This window comes from Ananas comosus, linkage group 25 (genome assembly GCF_001540865.1).
Source record: "Ananas comosus cultivar F153 linkage group 25, ASM154086v1, whole genome shotgun sequence".
Lineage (NCBI taxonomy): Eukaryota > Viridiplantae > Streptophyta > Magnoliopsida > Poales > Bromeliaceae > Ananas > Ananas comosus.
In genome coordinates, this window is record NC_033645.1 from 3129199 (window position 1) to 3147573 (window position 18375).

The 18375-nt window shown below is 36.6% G+C and overlaps 2 protein-coding genes across 10 annotated transcripts; one reads left to right on the forward strand and one right to left on the reverse strand.

Moving 5' to 3' along the window:
• On the forward strand, positions 2624-8293 carry LOC109703576 (transcription factor PIF1-like). Of its 3 annotated transcripts, none has more exons than XM_020224238.1 (8): positions 2624-3004; positions 3084-3648; positions 5347-5445; positions 5564-5629; positions 5708-5773; positions 6485-6907; positions 7521-7584; positions 7984-8293. In XM_020224238.1, exons 1-8 carry the CDS (start codon positions 2901-2903, stop codon positions 7986-7988), a joined length of 1392 nt encoding a protein of 463 aa, XP_020079827.1. In that variant the 5' UTR covers positions 2624-2900; the 3' UTR covers positions 7989-8293. The 3 variants fall into 3 exon arrangements, with proteins under 3 accessions (XP_020079827.1, XP_020079826.1, XP_020079828.1); XM_020224237.1 differs by having other exon boundaries at positions 2627-3004; positions 5344-5445; XM_020224239.1 differs by having other exon boundaries at positions 2631-3004; positions 3074-3648; positions 5344-5445.
• LOC109703575 (CLIP-associated protein-like) lies at positions 8871-18008 on the reverse strand. 7 transcript variants are annotated; one of them, XM_020224233.1, is made up of 17 exons: positions 17797-18007; positions 17322-17483; positions 16074-16171; positions 15334-15408; positions 15188-15256; positions 15027-15112; positions 14834-14951; positions 14121-14219; positions 13714-14047; positions 12105-13585; positions 11904-12002; positions 10547-10651; positions 10351-10425; positions 10206-10274; positions 10026-10094; positions 9512-9613; positions 8871-9234 (listed from the first exon to the last, which is right to left on the reverse strand). In XM_020224233.1, the coding sequence occupies exons 1-17, from the start codon at positions 17873-17875 to the stop codon at positions 9073-9075; spliced, it is 3282 nt and encodes a 1093-aa protein (XP_020079822.1). In that variant the 5' UTR covers positions 17876-18007; the 3' UTR covers positions 8871-9072. The 7 variants fall into 7 exon arrangements, 5 of the variants coding, with proteins under 5 accessions (XP_020079822.1, XP_020079823.1, XP_020079824.1 ...); XM_020224234.1 differs by having other exon boundaries at positions 10206-10262; positions 17322-17489; XM_020224235.1 differs by having other exon boundaries at positions 9517-9613; positions 17322-17489.

Sequence of the window (18375 nt, forward strand, 5' to 3'; positions counted from 1 at the left end):
TTACGCCTGCGTGGCGAAAATATGCTCAAAATTATAATTATAAATTTGATGAAATTATTTGTGAAAATTTTTTTTTGAGTGCCAAATGCAAAAAAAGTCAAAGTTTACGTGTCTAAGAAAAATATATATTGTCAAAAAATATAAATATTGAATAGGAAGAATATAAGTATGAAATACGATAAAGTGTTCAACTTAATATCCCTCTCCAACCAGTTTACGTGGTGGGATAAAGCCAAAATTATAATTATAAATTTAATAGGACTATTTATGAAATTGTTTTCTTTTGAGAAAGTCAAATGCAAAAAAAACCCCACTTTTAAACTTTTCTGCTCACTGAAGCGGTTCCATTGTTCCAAGAACTTTCTGGATCTGCACTAGCTTCGCGACAAATCTCTAGCTATTTAGAGGCGTAATTTTAGGGTTTCACTTTGTAGTGTATATAGGACAAAAATTCTATAGGCACCGGCCCCAAATTATTTAGTTTGGGGCCGTTTCCCGATGGGCGCCGCATGGCACAGGCGCCACGCGGCGCCCATCCACCACTGCTCTCTCCATATGGGAGAGCACTGAAATTTCTGGGTGCACCTGGTGCATGTATACCAGGTGCACCATAAATGTAATTTTTTTATTTTTTAAAATTAAAACTTAATATATTAGTATATATGTTGTGATTTAAGATTTATATGGCCTATAATTCATGATTACTAATTTATAAAATTGAAATTTTAAAATAAATTTATTTTTGATTTCGTGGAATAGCGTGGATAATTTTTATTATTCCTATTTTTTTTTGAAACCAAATGGAGTTTAAAATTTTAATTTCTACATAATAGATTATTATATANCAAAATAGTAACTCTTCTCCTCTCAGGGAGCCGACGAAATCGCCCGCTATGGCAGGATTTAGCCCTGCAGTGATTCTAATGCATGAGCAACGCGCGTTGCTCATGGACCCGTTTCTTAAAACTCAAATCTGTATACAGCAACAATTGGATCTACAAATTTAGATAGTTAAATATGATTAGTGGTTGATGTCATTGTTGCAATACTGTCGAGCACTAGGATTTTTTTATTTTTTATTTTTTATTTTTTCGTAAGAAAAATGTTTTGGTCGTCCATATCTTGAATTTTATATATACGCAAATGAATTTTAAAAACTTATATTATAGTTGCTATTGCCAAATATATATATATATATATTGTATTTATTCATGCTTCAAGCCTTTTTTCAGTTTGTCTTGACAATAAGTTTTAGATACGTTAATAAATTAATTGGATAATATTTGATGAACTAATCGATATATTATGAGTCTACATAAAAATATGAACTGATTATTTGGTGATGTGGTGGACAGGGTCTAAGCCGAAAATTCTCAAAGTGCTGCGCCCCCACTCTTTCCCGCTTCGTCCTCTTCCTTTTCCCCACCATCCATCCATCCAAATAGTTATGATTTTACGGCGGAAAAAATATATGAATTACCAACAAATATAAGTATTGAATTGAGAAATATAAATATGGAATAAGTTGAACTATTTAACGCCCCTCCCCTGCCAGCTACGTGGCATTGATGTTACGTCTGCGTGGCGGGAATACGGTCAAAATTATAATTATAAATTTGATGGAATTATTTATGATTTTTTTTTTTTTTGAGTGCCAAATACAAAAAAAGTCAAAGTTTATGTGTCTAAGAAAAATATATATTGCAAAAAAATATAAGTATTGAATAGGAAGAACATAAGTATGAAATACGATAAAGGGTTCAACTTTTGTTCCTTCCCTTGCGTGGCGGGATAAAATCAAAATTATAATTATTAATTTAATAGGACTATTTGTGAAATTCTTTTCTTTTGAGAAAGTCAAATGCAAAAAAACCCCCACTTTTTAACTTTTCTGCTCACTGAAGCGGTTCCATTGTTCCAAGAACTTTCTGGATCTGCACTAGCTTCGCGACAAATCTCTAGCTATTTAAAGGCGTAATTTTAGGGTTTCACTTCGTAGTGTATATAGGACAAAAATTCTATAGGCACCGGCCCCAAATTATTTAGTTTGGGGCCGGTTCCTGATGGGCGCCGCATGGCACAGGGGCCAGGCGGCGCCCATCCACCACTGCTCTCTCCATATGGGAGAGCAGTGGAATTTTTGGGTGCACCTGGTGCATGTATACGAGGTGCACCATAAATGTAATTTTTTAACTTTTTAAAATTAAAATTTAATATATTAGTATATATGTTGTGATTTAAGATTTATATGGCCTATAATTCATGATTACTAATTTATAAAATTGAAATTTTAAAATAAATTTATTTTTGATTTCGTGGAATAGCGTGGATAATTTTTATTATTCCTATTTTTTTTTGAAATCAAATGGAGTTTAAAATTTTAATTTCTACATGATAGATTATTATATAAAATTATAATTTAAAAAACTAAAAATTAAAAATTAATTTTATGGTGCACCCGGTATAGATGTACGAGGTGCACCCAGAAGTTTCACTGCCCATATTGAGAGAGCAGTGGTGGATGGGCGCCGCGTGGCGCCTGTGCCATGCGGCGCCCATCAGGAACTAACCCCAAACTAAGTTAATTGGGGCCGGTGCCCATAAAATTTTTGTCTGTGTATATAGCTATAGGCAGTAAAGATCACAACATAATAGCTAAAATAAAATAGAAAATAAAAAATATAATAGACGAGCTCTGTTGCAATTCGATCTGCTCAGTCGGTTGGCAGCGGAGAAGGAAAAGAACAAAAAAGAAAGGAAAAAAACCCTAATGCTCTTTCCCGACGAAACCCGATGAGTATACATCCCCTTTGTCATGGCTCTAGGTTATATATATATATATCTCCCGCATCACCCTCCCCATTCCTCTTCTCTGAGAAACCCCTCCTTGGCCCCTGGAGATGAACCACCTTGTACCCGAGTTCGAGCTCGACGTGGACGATCCATTCCTCGTCTCCTCCTTCGTCCCCGCCCCCCACCGCTGCAAGATCTCCGAATCCGCCCTGTGAGTAGCTGGAACGCCTTTTTTTGGTTTCGTTTGATTTGGTTTGGGTTTTGGTGATCGTTGATTTAGGGTTTTGTAGAGCTGAGAGCGAGTTGCTGGAGTTGATATGGCGGAATGGGCCGGTGGCCCAGCCGGTGCACGGCGATTGGATCCGGGGCCTCTCGCCGCCGCCGCCGGAGAGTCCGGGCTCGGCGGCGCTCTCCGGGCGCGCGGACGCGGGGTTGGTGGTGGACGTGGCGAGCCAGCTATTCATGGAGGAGGACGAGATGGCGTCGTGGCTCCATTACCAGATCGGGGGAGGCGGAGGAGGCGATCTGTTCTTCGGTTCCTCGCCGCAGGATATCGGGAACGACGGGCGCGCCGCGGCGGCGGCGGCGGCGGCGGCGGCGGCGTCTACCGCGGCGGCGGAGAGGCTCGTGGCGGCGCCGAAGGAGTCGGCGGTGGGATCCAACGAGGTATCGGTTGTGGAGGTGTGCGATCCGTACGGGGTTGGGACAGGAGGAGGTGGTGGATCTCCGCGTGCGTGCGAGCAGGCGTTGAGCTCGTCGTCGGAGGCGAGCAGTGAGCGCCGGGGGATGGCGCATGCGGACGAGCGGAAGCGGAAGGCGCGAGAGGGGGGCGGCGGCTCCGGATGTCACAGTGAGGTTAGTTAATACGCCCTCACCTATATTTGTCTCTTTGAATCCAATAATTTTTGCGTTATGTTGTCACTGTGCAGGACAATTGCGTGGGGACAGGTTGTTTATTATATGCTTTCTTTAAGTTAACATAATAAACTAGTATGTGTAGAACTTCTTCGTGTTCTGCTTTTCTTCGACAGTGCTTCTGCAGTATATATGTTTCATCATAATAGATCTATCTGATATATAATCAATCTGCGTCGACACTATTGCTAATGGTTCGATTTTATGCTTAATTACTTTTTCTTCATTGCACTTTGTGAGCTGAGAACTCCTCCCGCTGTCCAGGGGACAAAAGATGCTAAATAACCTTCTTGCTTATGATACTTCTTTGGACCAATAATCAGAGTTATTCTGGTGTATTATGTTGCGGAGAAAATATCATATGGTTTTTTTGTGCACCTATATATATATATATATATATATATATAAAATTAGGCTAGAATACTATAAATAGCACCAAGCTATTGGTGCTATTAGTGTTTTAGCCCTTGGATTGAGAAATCTGCAGTTAGGATGATGTGGGTCCCCTAGGGTTGAGTGGGTGGTTGGTTGAATAGTATAATCTAACGGGTCAAAATAATCAAAGGATTAAATCTAACAGTGGAAAACTCGATAGCACCAAGCCTTTAGTGCTATCGATAGTATCCCAGTCGGACTCATATATATATATATATATATATATATATATATATATATAGAGTTGGGCTGGAATACTATTGATAGCATTTGATCCCTTTTGCTATCAAGTTTTTACCCTTGGATGGGAAATTGTAATGTTAGGATGATATTAGGAATTAGGCTACTATACTATCTATAGTATCGGAGCTCCGGTACTATAGTGTTTTTTTTGATCTTCGGGCGTTCAAATCAACGGTCCATACCGTTAAATATGATCTAGGGTATTTAAAGTTTCTAGAAATAAAATTTTATATTTTTTCGATATAGTTTACTTTATGATCAAACCATTTCAAAATTGTCAATTTTCAATGGCTATTACAACGAGTTTGGAGTTTAACGGTGTAGAAGAATCTAAATTTCTTCAAATTTTGATAGAAAATATTTTAAACTATATAGATTAAGGTTAACATTCTTGATCTTGAATTTAAAAGCTCTATACTCAAATTTTAAAGAGCATTCAATTTCCACCATCCATTTTGAATTTATTTACTAAGTAAACGATATCGAAAAAAACTAAAATTTTATTCCTAAAAACATCATATACCCTAGATCATATTTAACGGTGTGGATCGTTGATTTGAACGCCCGAAGATCGAAAACAACACTATAGTACCGGAGCTCCGGCTCTGATATTAGTCCTTTAAGGTTGAGTGGTCCCCACTGGGTTATAATATTTAATCCAATAGTTAGAAATGATCATATTTAATCCAATGGTTAGAAATAATCAACGGAATTGATCCAAAAACTAAAAACTTGATAGCAAAAGGGGGTAAACACTATTAATAGTGTTCTCGCCCAACTCTCTCTCTCTCTCTCTCTCTCTCTCTCTCTCTCTCTCTCTATATATATATATATATATATATATATATGTTGAAAAAATCCTAGGTTGTATATGATGTGCAAGACTTTCTCGATCTATAATCTTAAGCACTTGTGTTGGCGAGATGCCTTTAGCATTTGCTGCTCTCTTTTATGTAGAAGGATACGGAATTTAGAACTTTGGAGAAAAGGAAAGACGCTCGCCGATCTGCTGCTGGAAGAAGATCTCGTGCCGCTGAGGTCCACAATCTCTCTGAGCGGGTATATTACGTTAAGATTTCTTTTTGGCTTTTCTGTTATTTTTGTTTGTTTTTCTCTTTTATGTCATATTTTACCCATATCTATAGTCCCTACTGAAATTTGCTGCTTTATGTTGTAGAGGCGTAGGGATAGGATCAATGAGAAGATGAAGGCCTTGCAAGAACTTATACCAAGATGCAACAAGGTCACCATCATACAGTCCAATCTTCTTAGATCGGATCATTTTCGACTATAATTTCCTTTGTCATCTTCTGATTTTCAGTCAGATAAAGCTTCAATGTTGGATGAAGCCATCGGATACCTTAAGTCACTTCAGTCACAAATCCAGGTGAACTTTGACTAGGATTGTTTATCTTTTTCTCAGATGAAGGCATATGTTCTTTCCAATGTGAGGGTTTTAACTTGTCTGCTAATATGAAGGCCTTGAGAGAATATGAACAATTCTACTATCTGATCTAGCCTTGCAGATCAACTATTTGTCAGGGCCTCAAGGGGCTCCTATTTCTTGTTGAAATAGCTGCTTGGAGCCACCTGTTTTCCACAGATGTACATTACTTTGATTTGTTCACTGGTTTAAACTTATCTAATTATCCGATTTAGAAGTATGTCAGCTAGGCTTTAAATGTTTGAAAAAATTGATTTGTTACCTCTTGCTATTTGCACTCCATTCCTTTTCTTTTCTCATGTGGGTTGATTTCTAAGTTGCAACTATCAGCAATTTTCTGACCCTACTGTTGCATAATTTATGAAGTTGCCATATCTTGTTATTCGTTAGAGACCCTTCAATTTATTTTATTGATATCAGGCTTAAATAGTCAATAGTCAAACTCTCTCTTTGATGATCATTCCTTGTATTGTTGTTAGTTTTTCTGCAACACAGGTGACTTTCTTAAATGCTGGTATGGTACCGCTAATTGAGAAAGATCAGTTGTAGGGGACGGCCATTTTTGAGCTAACTGCTATACTGTTGTAGTGTCATCCTCGTTATAGAACTAGAATACTGGAGGCTAATGATCATTTTGAATATTCAATTCTGCAGATGATGTCTGCAGGATGCAGCATTAACCCTGCTATGTTTCCTGGTGTCCAACCATACATGCCACCAATGGGCATGGGTATGGGCATGGGCATGGGTATGGGCATGGGAATGCATATGGGGATGAACATGGCTCCAGGAATGACAATTGGTGCAGAAGTAGGTGGTGGGGGCCTAAGGCCTCCTATGCTCCCATTTGGTCCCCTATTGCCATGTGCTTCTATTGCTAGTCCTGCTCGACCTCTGCCCATAATGCCATCCATCCATCCACCAAATGTTGTCAATGTGAACCAGTTTCGAGTTCAAGCAGCCAGTCAGCAAGCACTGGCATCTAACATGCAGAGTCAATACATGGTTCAAATTCCTCATGTTGGTGATCCTTATCACGGTTTTGTTCCAGTTAACCCCTTTCAAGTATCATCTCAGGTATGTGTACTTTCTCTTTTCTTTTTGGCCCTCTTAAGTATCCTCTCTATGTTGCTTCTTATCTGAAAAGAAGGACAAATAATTGAGAGGAAATTGTTAAGGCCTTGTTTAGTTATGCTTTTCATTTTTCTTCTTTTAAAACTCTATGCAATCTGTATGTCTATTTATTGTTTGGCAGCATACGACAAAGATTTAGTACCAACTTTTCTCACTTCTTTATTCCTTTAAGAAAGAAATGAGTTTCAAGCTAACCAAAGATGACAAGAACACAGAAGTCCATCTGCTAGCATATTCAATTGCACTGAATTTAACTAAAAAGAAAAGACATAAACACAGCTAATGTGGCCTGAAGATTACCTTAAAGCAAAAAACTAGTGTTTGGACCTTGCTTTCTGGTAGAAATGAGAGTTTCAACTTTGCCGTTCTGTCGGTTGGATTTTTGCTCTAATGAAATGGTTTAAATTTGGTGCTTTCCTTTTTATTTTTCAACAGTTTTTTAAAATACTTGTTGAATTTGCTGTCAAGTGTTCTCAAGGACTTCTGAATATTTTATCTGTGATTTTGAGAGCTGATGCTCGAAACCATTTCTTGAGTTTACATAATTTTCTGGCAGAACGGAGTAGTGGAGAAACCAGAAGCCAACAAGCAAGCTGGCAACAATGAAAACATTCCCCATGGTAGGTTTGCCCTTATTAGTTTTGCTCCTTTTTTCTGGATAGTTGTAATTTGTTTTGGTTACTAGTCTCACCTTCTATTTTTTCACCTCTCCGCGATATTCTTTTCTCTTTTTTTTTTTCTTTTTTTTTTTTTCCAGTTTCCTGCATCTTAAGATGCATAAATTTGGTTGTGCATCTAAAGCTCTTTCACCGTCTGTTTGTGCTTCTTGTTCTTTGGCTGCAATTCTTAGATGCATTCTTGTTTTAGTCTATCTCTCAATGGTCACAACCTCGTTACTTTTTGAAGTTCTTCTTTAAGAGAAAAGCCTGAGCCTGCTCCAGACTTTATTTGATGCTCGAGAAAACTAATTGCAAAAAATGTACTTTATCCAATTTCTGTAAATTGGTCTCCATTTGCAGGTTGAAATGTAGGAACTTGTGGAAGTAAAACTGAAGGAAGTACCCTGAAATGGATGGCATGGCCTGCTAATTTTTGTAGAGTAGATGAAGAGAAATTACCTTTTCGCGGATACAAATAGTAAGTTTATCTCCAAACCTTTTGTACTACTGTAATATCTATAGTACAATAAAATATGCTCTCTCTCTCTCTCTCTCTCTCTCTCTCCCCCCGGTGCCAATGTGATGTGTTTCTTCGTCAGATAAAAGTAATTACAGTGTTTGAAGTTTCACTTTTGAATATAACATATTTGCTTTTCTTTGTTGATCATTATATGCATATACATTTGCTGTTTTTCCGCCCTTGATCAATCTATCAATTTGTTCTTTCACAACACCGACAGCTTTTCTTAGAAACCTCGCTTTTTTTTTTTTCTTTTTCTTTTTTTTTTGTGTGTGTGAACTCAATTCTTTAACACGATCTATCTTTAAAAACTTTCATGGCATCATTGAAATTTAAAAATATATTAATAATGTTCTAAATATTCTTTTGTACATAATAAGCTTCTTAAAAAGATTTATTAAAAATGTAATGATATGATAGTTAAATGTTAGTGAAATGACTGAAATATTTTTATCGTAATTAATTGATTTCTGTAGACTTTCATATTGATGGATTATTATCTTTTTTTTTTTATCTCGTCCTTATTTTGACTATACCTCTTTTGCTATATTGATATATTCTTGTCACATTTAATTAACTTTAATTAACTATTTATACTGTTATCTTGTTTAACAAATCTATTAAATAAATTACAGACGCCTAAGAACTTTCTAATCCTTGAACAAAATTCAGTAGTAAAGTTAATGTAAAAAATCTAATATTTCATGATTAGTACCTACACTTCATATTTGAAAGTCAAATGTTCTTAAGCATGGATTAACTAGTTTATCGTTCAGCACGGATTAACTAGTTTAGCGTTTAAACGCCATAATGTGTGGGGGTAAACATGTCAACAAATTACTCAAGGGGGCATCAAGTAAACAAGAAATAAATATACAAGAGCTGCTGATAGAATTAAAAATTACACATGCAGTTAAGTGCACTATTTTCTATCCCTGTATAGCATCTCTTGCAGTAGTCTTCGCCCGTGAAGTTCCGTTGGCATAAAATGTTATGAGCTGCCGCTGTGTGCTATTAAACCTGTCCAGGTATGGTAAGAATGCTTCTTCGCCAAGCATGGTCTGGATGTCCACCAAGCAGAACAGAGCTGTCTGCAAAATGAGAGAGATTTCATCCGTTCAGTGTGTTGTGTTGGTAATCCTATGTAATGTTGATCAATAATAGGCTTTGAGATATTTAGTGAACGAAAGAACAAAGGATCTAAGTGGTTAATGCGAATCACATCAACATAGCTTGGTAAAAACGAAATATGTTTTCCTCCACTCCAAGCTATTCTAAGCATATCGTGGTGCTACATAATGTGTTTCGGGAAAAATAAGTAGAAGCTAAACAATATAGAGAAATTGCATAATGGGAATGAAATAGGACCTTACGAACATCTGTACTCTGATTGCTAAATGCTTCAACAAGTGAAGGCAGAAATGCAGGCAAATGAGCTATCAACTCCTCCTGTGAAAGTCGAGTTACAATCTGCATAATGCAAAAAAATAAAATTCCCTGAGAAATTATGCAAACTGATGATTAAAGTGGAAATTTCCTCTTTATTAAGAGAAGGAATAGATCTAGCTAATCGCTGGCATTAGTTAAGTCGAAACAAGATATTGCTGTTGCCCTACTGACAGCAATAGATAGTGCTAAGCAATGAAACTGGTGACAGCAATAGATAGTGCTAAGCAATGAAACTGGTGACTTGAAAACCTATCACATGAATCTGGAATAAGAGTTCGGGGTTTGACGCTAGAATATGTTCCCTTTCAGACAAGCATGACTAAACTGTTATCAACAAAACATGAAAAAAGGTAGATGATACACCATATGGCCATTCCTATGGGTTAAAACACATGAGGACGTGGTTATAACAAATCAGAAAATAGAAATATACCTTGATCAAACTATTGATGCTAACAATAAGTATCGTTTCATCATCACTGATCAGCAAAGGAGCAATACCCTACAGATCCACGAAATTTGACAATGAAAGTTATGTAGCACAATTAGAAGTTTGAGCAAATCTTTTTCTTCTGATTTGGAAGAATAAAGGAGGTTCTGAGAGAGCTCATACAACTAGGCATCTCAACGGGTCATACTCTGTCAACACAATAATTAAGCAGCTCTCTGCCTGATGTGCAACCTGCAAGAAGATTGTAAGCGAATAAAGAATAGATTTCTAAAAAGTTGCTACATCTTTTACCATGAATCCATAGTACCTTCACGACGACATCTTTGGTTGCATGAATCAATTTAGGAATAACAGTATCAATAGAATCTTCCATCACCTTTTTCTGAAAACAGTAAGGCAAGTTTCATAAAAACCGGCACACAATCCTGGCAACCTTATAGAATCAGCTGACATGATTAAAGAGGTTCAAGCAACAACTTAAGTGATAGTAAATGTACACAGACCTGTTTGGTTAGCATTTCAAGGGATAAAGAAAGAGCGAGATCTTTAACTGATGAATCAGGATCATCCAGCATCTCAAGCATGACAGTTAAAATTTGATTGACGCACTGCAAACATGACAATTGATGTCACCAGGGAACACAATCTCTACATTATATTCAAAAGTAGAATCTATATCTTGATTTTAGTTTAATTTGAAACTATATATTTCCAAGTAATCAAGCTATGCACCAAAAGTATGAAAAAAAATGTCCTTCGATCTGTAACTACAGTTAATCTGTCTTGCTTGAAAACATGAAAAGTATGAAAAAAATGTCCTTTGATATGTAATTATAGTCAAAACATGAAAAGTATGAAAAAAATGTCCTTTGATATGTAATTATAGTAAATCCATCTTGCTTGAAAATATGAGAATAAGTGGCACAATTTCTACTTCAAAAGATGCTATTAAGATAATCATAAGGGTGCGTTTGGTTCGCGTTATTTTTTTAAGATTCCTAGTAATCTAATAGGAATAACAAAATATGGCGGTGTTTGGCTAAACGCACTAAGTAATCTAGTTGATAATATTATATTTACTTGGGAATGAGATTCATTCCAAAGTACTAATCTCATTCCCTTGAGAGAGGGTGGGTATCTTCATATTAATGGATTGGGGTAATCATAATATGTTTAATCTCTTTCTTTCTCCCTATCCGCCGGCTAGTTGGTATTATTTTTCTTTCCACTCTAACCTCATATCTCTCTCTAAACTTATCTTTTTCTCTCTAAACTTCAACTCTTTTTCTCTCTCTAAACTAAGCGCTCTCTCTCCCCTTTTTTTCCTAAAATCTCAATTCTCTCACTCCCTCTAATCTCGACTCTATTTCTCTTCCTATTTCTTTAATTATGCTTTCGCTCTCTAACCTATGTTCTCTCTCCCTTTTTACTAAAAAAATGTTAAAATTTTTGGTAGCATTATCTAAAATTAATTAAAGAAATAAATAAATAAATTATATATTTTTTTGTAATCTTAAATAACATGACTAAATAATATGACCGTACGAACCAAACACAGTAATACCATATTCTTAGTAATAGGATGAATATGAATTCTTGGACATCTTTTTATTTCTAGTAATCTTTCATAGTGCGAACCAAACACGCCCTAAATGTAATATTTTATTACGATATTCCCAAGTTTAAAAAGAAGCCATCCTGCAACAAATGCATAAAATTTAACTATTGCATAAACATAACCCCACATAGTTTCTCAAAAAAAAAAAAGGAAAAGAAGAGAAAAGAAAAAAACTGCCATGTTGCCGATAAACATCAATTATGTAAATTGAATAGAGGAAAGCCTGTAAACAGGTCTATAACCTTGGCCATGGCAGAATGTTCACTGGTTTTCAGAACTTCAGCCAACTGATGAAGTGCCTTATGTTTGTCTGAACTTGACTTTCGATCATTCCCGCTAACCTAAAATGAGGAATCACAGATTACGAACCAGTCTAAACTGCTAGACAAATACATAAGCACAGTTAAATATATATTTTTAAAGAGAAACTAATAACAATGGACCTGATGGAGCAGTTGGGGAAAGCTGGTTCCACTATCTGAAGTCAGCTTTTCATCTGCGATCATGAGCTGCGTTGGTATATTGTGCCTGTGCACCTGAGAGTCCAAGCCAGCCTTGTTGTTATGATAAACTAGCTGCATATTTTCACCACAATCAGACTGACTGAGGGAAGTGGAACATTGCTGCATGGAGTTCATTTTCCTTAAACCATCCTTGCTAGCAGAACCTTTCATTGGTGCTCCACAATAAGTTTCATTGAAAGATGTTCCAGTGGAATCAAAATGGTCATAGAAAGATCTTGGCCATTGCCTGTCTTTCTTAGTGTGAACAAAATTCACTATATCAATCTCTATCCTCGAAGTATACCGCTTAAGTGCCCGTCTGAGCACTTTCTGTTTTTCAACTGAGAAGCTAAGTATAAATGTTAAAACAGATCCAGGATTGTAATTTGAATAAATTGATAGGAATCCAGTCACAGCTGCTTCTTTTAGCTTTATATTTTTGTCATTAAATAAAGGTTCTAGCTTAGAAAGCCATAGTTTAAGAAATCCATGACCAGAATAATCATCATCATTTATAACTTGTTTGCTGAATGAGCTATTTGCAAACTGAATGATAGCTAATTTTGCCTTAGGGGACTTCTTTTCATCGAATGAACGGACAAGCGCTGGTAATAAGGATTCAATTCCATAATATGCACCGACAATGTCTAAGATTTTTGAGCATGATTGTCTAATTGATTCCTTTGGGTCATTTAACCGACCAAAAACTTGCGGTAAAGTCCTGTCAAGATAAGTCTCAAAAGGCTTTTTAAAACCTGGGATCATCTCCAATAGTGTTGAGAAAGCAGCTTGTGCTACTTTATGATGAGGATCATCCAAATATCGGCAAAAGAGCTTCATGATCTTGTCAAAACTCTGGGTAATTTCCTGAATTCCTTTGGGTCCTTGCTGCAACAATGAATGGACATAATTGAATGCGAAAATCCTCATAATCCAACCTGAACTTGGCTTTAGGCCCTCAACTAGAGAATCATTAAGAGATGATGGAGCATCGATATAGCTAGCCATTTCACCCAGTAAAAGCTCACTATCATCAAAACTATTTACGCAGGTCGCCAGAAGCAAGTTATTGACTTGTTGTTTTAGAAGCGGTCGGCGAAAATTGGGGATAAAATTACCGTCAATTTGATGAGAAAGTTGCTTACTTGATCTAATATCATTAGTGAATTCAATGACACCCCCATTTTGAGACTTTTCTGAACTTTTTGAAGTACAAGGCAATGAAGAGGCTGACACGGAATCTAATGATAACTGACCGGCGTTAGGTGATTTCGTAGAATCTTTCGCCGAGTGGACCAGAGGGATGAGATTTTCTGAATCTTGATCGCCATGATTTACAATATCCTTGTTTAAAGTAGCCGTGGATGCATGAGAAAATGCTGAATTCTGTAAAGAGAAACTTGCAGACAAGTGATCAACTCCTGCGCTAGTAAAGAAAAGTAAAAGAAGGTGAGAAGTGGATAAAATAATTTGACATTGCGTAAGTTTGAATTAGGTAAATACTATAAGTTCATACCAACTGTAATTCACAGAAGCAATAAAATAATACCTAAATCAGAATTGTTCAAGTATGAAATATGAGGGCTTTCCTTGTCTGATACATTTACAGCTTTCACGGATATTGCAATTGGTGGACCCTTTTCTTTACAAGCAGAGAGAAGACTCTGGTAATTTTTTTCTGAATCACTGATTGACCATAGCTTTGTTTGTGATAAAGAAGCAAAATCGATGGTCTTGTCCATTGCAAGTGCATTAGAAGTAGCACATGCAGGTGAATTTAGGCTAGGAGCATGAGATGGAGTTTGCAGTAGTTGAATTGCTTGTTTGTTAAGTGATGGAGAAGCACATATTTCGTGCTTCTCGCCATCTTCATCATTGATTATCTGAAAAGGAATCAAATTAGTAAAATCATGAAATCCAAATAAATCAATTTCACTTCAGAAGAGAGTGATGTACCTTTTGTCTGACAGTGTCAAATGACAAGAAAAGGCGAGTGGAACGCTCCGGCCAAATTTTGGCAAACATCCTGTAGCAAGCTCGTGCAGTTGATCGCACCTTCAGTGGTGTAAAAGACATTTAATATTGATGAGATTAAGGGGGTAGAAAGATAATGAAAGGCAGGAACATATTATGTTATCATTGGCTTTCTACAGTAATTAATGATAGTCCGAAAAAAAAATATAGACCATACTAGTTAAACATGTGTGATGCAATATATGAAGAAAACAGAAAGAATTATCAAGTGAATGGCCGTGACACATCAAGCAATAGTGATATGGTGATTATTTGTATGAAAAATGATATTTATGTAAATGAGATAATATTTGATGCTATACAAACATTATTCTACACGTGCAATGAATTTAAATAGGATTTAGGATCAAAGTTCTCAATAAAAAGAAAAACAAAAAAAAAGGTATATAGGATCAAAGTTCACATTAATAACAATGTAAGTGATCTCGTTCTCTAGGTGCTTTCATATCCTTTTCTTGCTTCTTATGGATAATTTTCTAAGCCTTTAGCGAGCAGTTGGGTTTGAACTCCAAGCGCAAAAAGCTCTCGCTCAGTTTGATCCCAAAACAAGCTCGCTTTGAACTTAGCTAAGTTTGATCATTTTCTGCATGCTTACACCCCACCCCTGCAATGATTACAAAATTACAAGCACATACCTCACTAACGGCATCTGCTACACTGCACTTAATCAGATCTTCATACAAATCAGCTGAACGAAGTATTTCTGGGGTATCAGCCCAGTACCCTAGTATCAGAAGTGCATACTCACAGCACCTGCAATATTGAATAGAAAACTTAGAACAGAGAGAAGATATACTTGATCAACAGTCGGGCCTTAATATGCTCTACCTAGCACGTAGAACTGCACTTCGGTCATTCTTGACACAATTGACAATTCGTGGAAGAATACGTGAAACCTTGCAGTTCCGCAACATCTGAAAAGCAACAGCCTGTAAAAATAAAGGATTACCAATAGGTAAAAGTAACTAGGGAAGCTTCACAGTTCATACCATTTTTATACAATTGTCTGCTGACTCAGCAATTACATAAACTGTTATAACAACAAGCTTAAGGAGAACCTGCAAGGTATGGTGTCATGAAAAGTCAGCAGAAATGCAGTAAAGAGCAAATTATGTGAAAGGGAAGTGCAAACTACCGGAATGAACATCTCAGCATAAGACTCAAAGTCTCCTAGAAGTTCCTTTGATAAGAAGCTCAATAGATGACAGGCCTAAAGAAAGGAAGAGAAATTAATATAATACAATTTAACACCCAAATAATGTCCTCCAGAAAGATAAAATATACTTGGTAAAGCACCAAAAGTTTGCATATATGCATTAGCACACAAAATAGGAATTAATGGACTGTTTTAATGCAATTTCTCAAAAAAAAAAAGGACTGTTTTAATGCAAGTTATTTCTGTCTGTTGAGGGAAAGTTTTTTCTGAGATGGTATCAAACTTAGGATTTTGCAGAATTACTTATATTGCCAAGTTGTACAAATCATAAAAAGCTAAATTCTATGAGAACAGGTTTAAAAATAGACATAAAGTCATAAATATATCTTCATATCCAACAAGCAAGGAAAGTTTATGGGCTTCCCGCACCAGCCTAGTACAACACAGATTTGAACATCTCTAGCATAACAGAGTATTTCCTCTCGGTCCTTGGGTCGAACTTTGGTTTCAATTATCTCCCCAGCACACAAGACAAACTTAATAAAGGTTTTAAAGGTTTCACACTACATGAGCAGGAGAGGATATTATGAAGTGATCAATTATAAGTAAATAAACCTGATTTAACTACCAACTGCCACCAGAGTGTTTCATATAAACAAAGCCTGGCATATCGCAAAGACTAAGAGACAATAGCCAGTAAATGAGCTCGAAACATCGACCTGTTTAATGATGCTAGAGCGTCGATCCAGTAGCTGAGTGTGTAATGGGGCAACAAGCTGCTTTAGAAGAAGGCAAAATGATGGATAATTGGCAGCACCTGATAAATAGCACAGCAGCACATAAGGGATACCACATGAGAAAGAAGTAATATTTAACCTTCTATGTTTGCAAATAATATTCCAGTTTAGTGTTTAATTATTGAAATATGACCAGCATGCAAAGGAAAAGAGTCATTACTTATGCTGATCAGATTTTATATATCGAGCTTGGAAGGTAATTCGAAGCTGAGAATAAACAGATTTTATCTTAAATTGGCATGGCTTAGTGAAGCAATTCATACAAATATACGCACCTACATCTACATGTTTGTGCGTGCGAAAGGATGGTTACAATACAAAGAATTACGCCCAAAACTTTATAGTCACTGTGAGCTTGAAGCTCAGAAACCTAATAATCAAAATAAACAATGATCTGGCAAACAAGCATCAAAAGGCTTGTGCAGAAAAATTCATCAACTCTTTGCCATCTATTTGTTATATATTTAGCTGAACAAAGAAAACAACCATTCTGGAAGTTGGGACACTGCAAACTGTTGATCTTGAGGCCACACTTATTATCGGCTATGGCATTCAACTACTTAATCAAATTTCTGATCTTATTAATCTAGCAGCAAACTCTCTAGTTTAACCCTTATATGCAACATACTTGTACCCAGTAGATGAAAAACTATGTCTATATGATTGTGTGTTTTGTGGATATGGAGATTTATCTTTAGCCGCAAAAAATAATCCAGCAGTCAAAACTTGAAGCCTGAGTGCATTTTGTTTGTTGATCCAACTCCACGAATTATAAGCAGGTTGCAGGCTTGATTTCTTGAAACTTGAAGGCAGATCTAATCGAACATTTAAGAGAGCACACAATTTAGCTTTTATTATTTGTTAAATCTGACTCAGCATTATTAGATTAACAGGGACCGATCAAAGTCGGCATTATTGAATCCTGCTACAGAGTCATATCTCAAGCATCCTACAATATCTAGATGAATTTCAATCCACATAAACAAGAGCAATTTGAGGATAATTAGAGATAGTGATAAATATTTGCAAGTTTGCAAGGTAATGGAACGAGTACTATGTATTTCATTATATTACTTCAAAAGAAACAAAATGAATAGAAACAAGAAAAAAGGAATCAAATAGAGAACATTTTATTTTCTAAACATGAAAAATAAATTGAGTGAACAAAACCTCCAAGCACCAGGCCTTCGATTGTCTGCATGGCTGTCACCCGAACAAACCAATCTTTATCTGGATGTAAATTCGAACAAATTCTCCCAATTTCCCTTGTCAAATCCCTCTCAGAGTATATCTCGATAGGCTCAACTGGCTTTACGGCAATATCATTTTCTCCTATAACTTTTTTTAAAAAAGGACCTAATTAGTGTAATCTAGATAATAGATGTTCTAAAATCAATTTATTAGGAACAATGCGGCAAAAACTCCTATAATTAATACGGCATATACTTAAAAAATTAAGAAATAGTCCAAAATTATAATTAACCAAGGAAATTTATGTCCACGAGTAGTATATATGACATGATACATATAAAAATCTACAAACCCACGCCATAATCCTACGACCGAATCGTTGCTCCGTTTATGTTTCCACCAACAAATATTTTTCTTGTGGAGATCGCATAGAGAAGTAAAAGAAAAAATCGACCTCCGAAGAACGATGATTCCCTCGAACTGCTCTTCCATTTCGGGCTAATTCCCCTCGGAATCTCCACATCCTTCTCCATCTTCACCACTAAGAAGAGGGAACAACCTCTAGGGTTAGGTTAGGTTTAGGGTTTAGCTAATTTTGTATCGAATGAAATGAGAGAGAGGAGAGAGAGGGAGAGAGTACTCGATCGGTGGATTCAAGAAGAAGAGAGGAGGGAGGGAAATGCGAGCCTCCTTTTATAGGTAGTTCACCGTCCACGAATCATGCGATGCTAATGAAACTGCCACTGAGATTCCTGTAATTTACCGATCCATGCCACTGCTCGTTTGCAAGTGTTCGAAATTTTGGATTTGGCCCTTCTCATAAGATAATTTACAAAAGTGCCACTGGCCCTTTGACTAGACAAAAATTTCACAGGTAGAGCAAACACGAGGACCGCAAGATGATCATCGGACGGCTGTGATTGACGCCAGAAAAAAGCGAGGTATCCTTCGTAAAGCGTATGAGGTTGCAACGGTAGCTGGGACGTCGGATACGGGATAGGGAAGTTCACTAATCCAACGGCCATGATCGTTT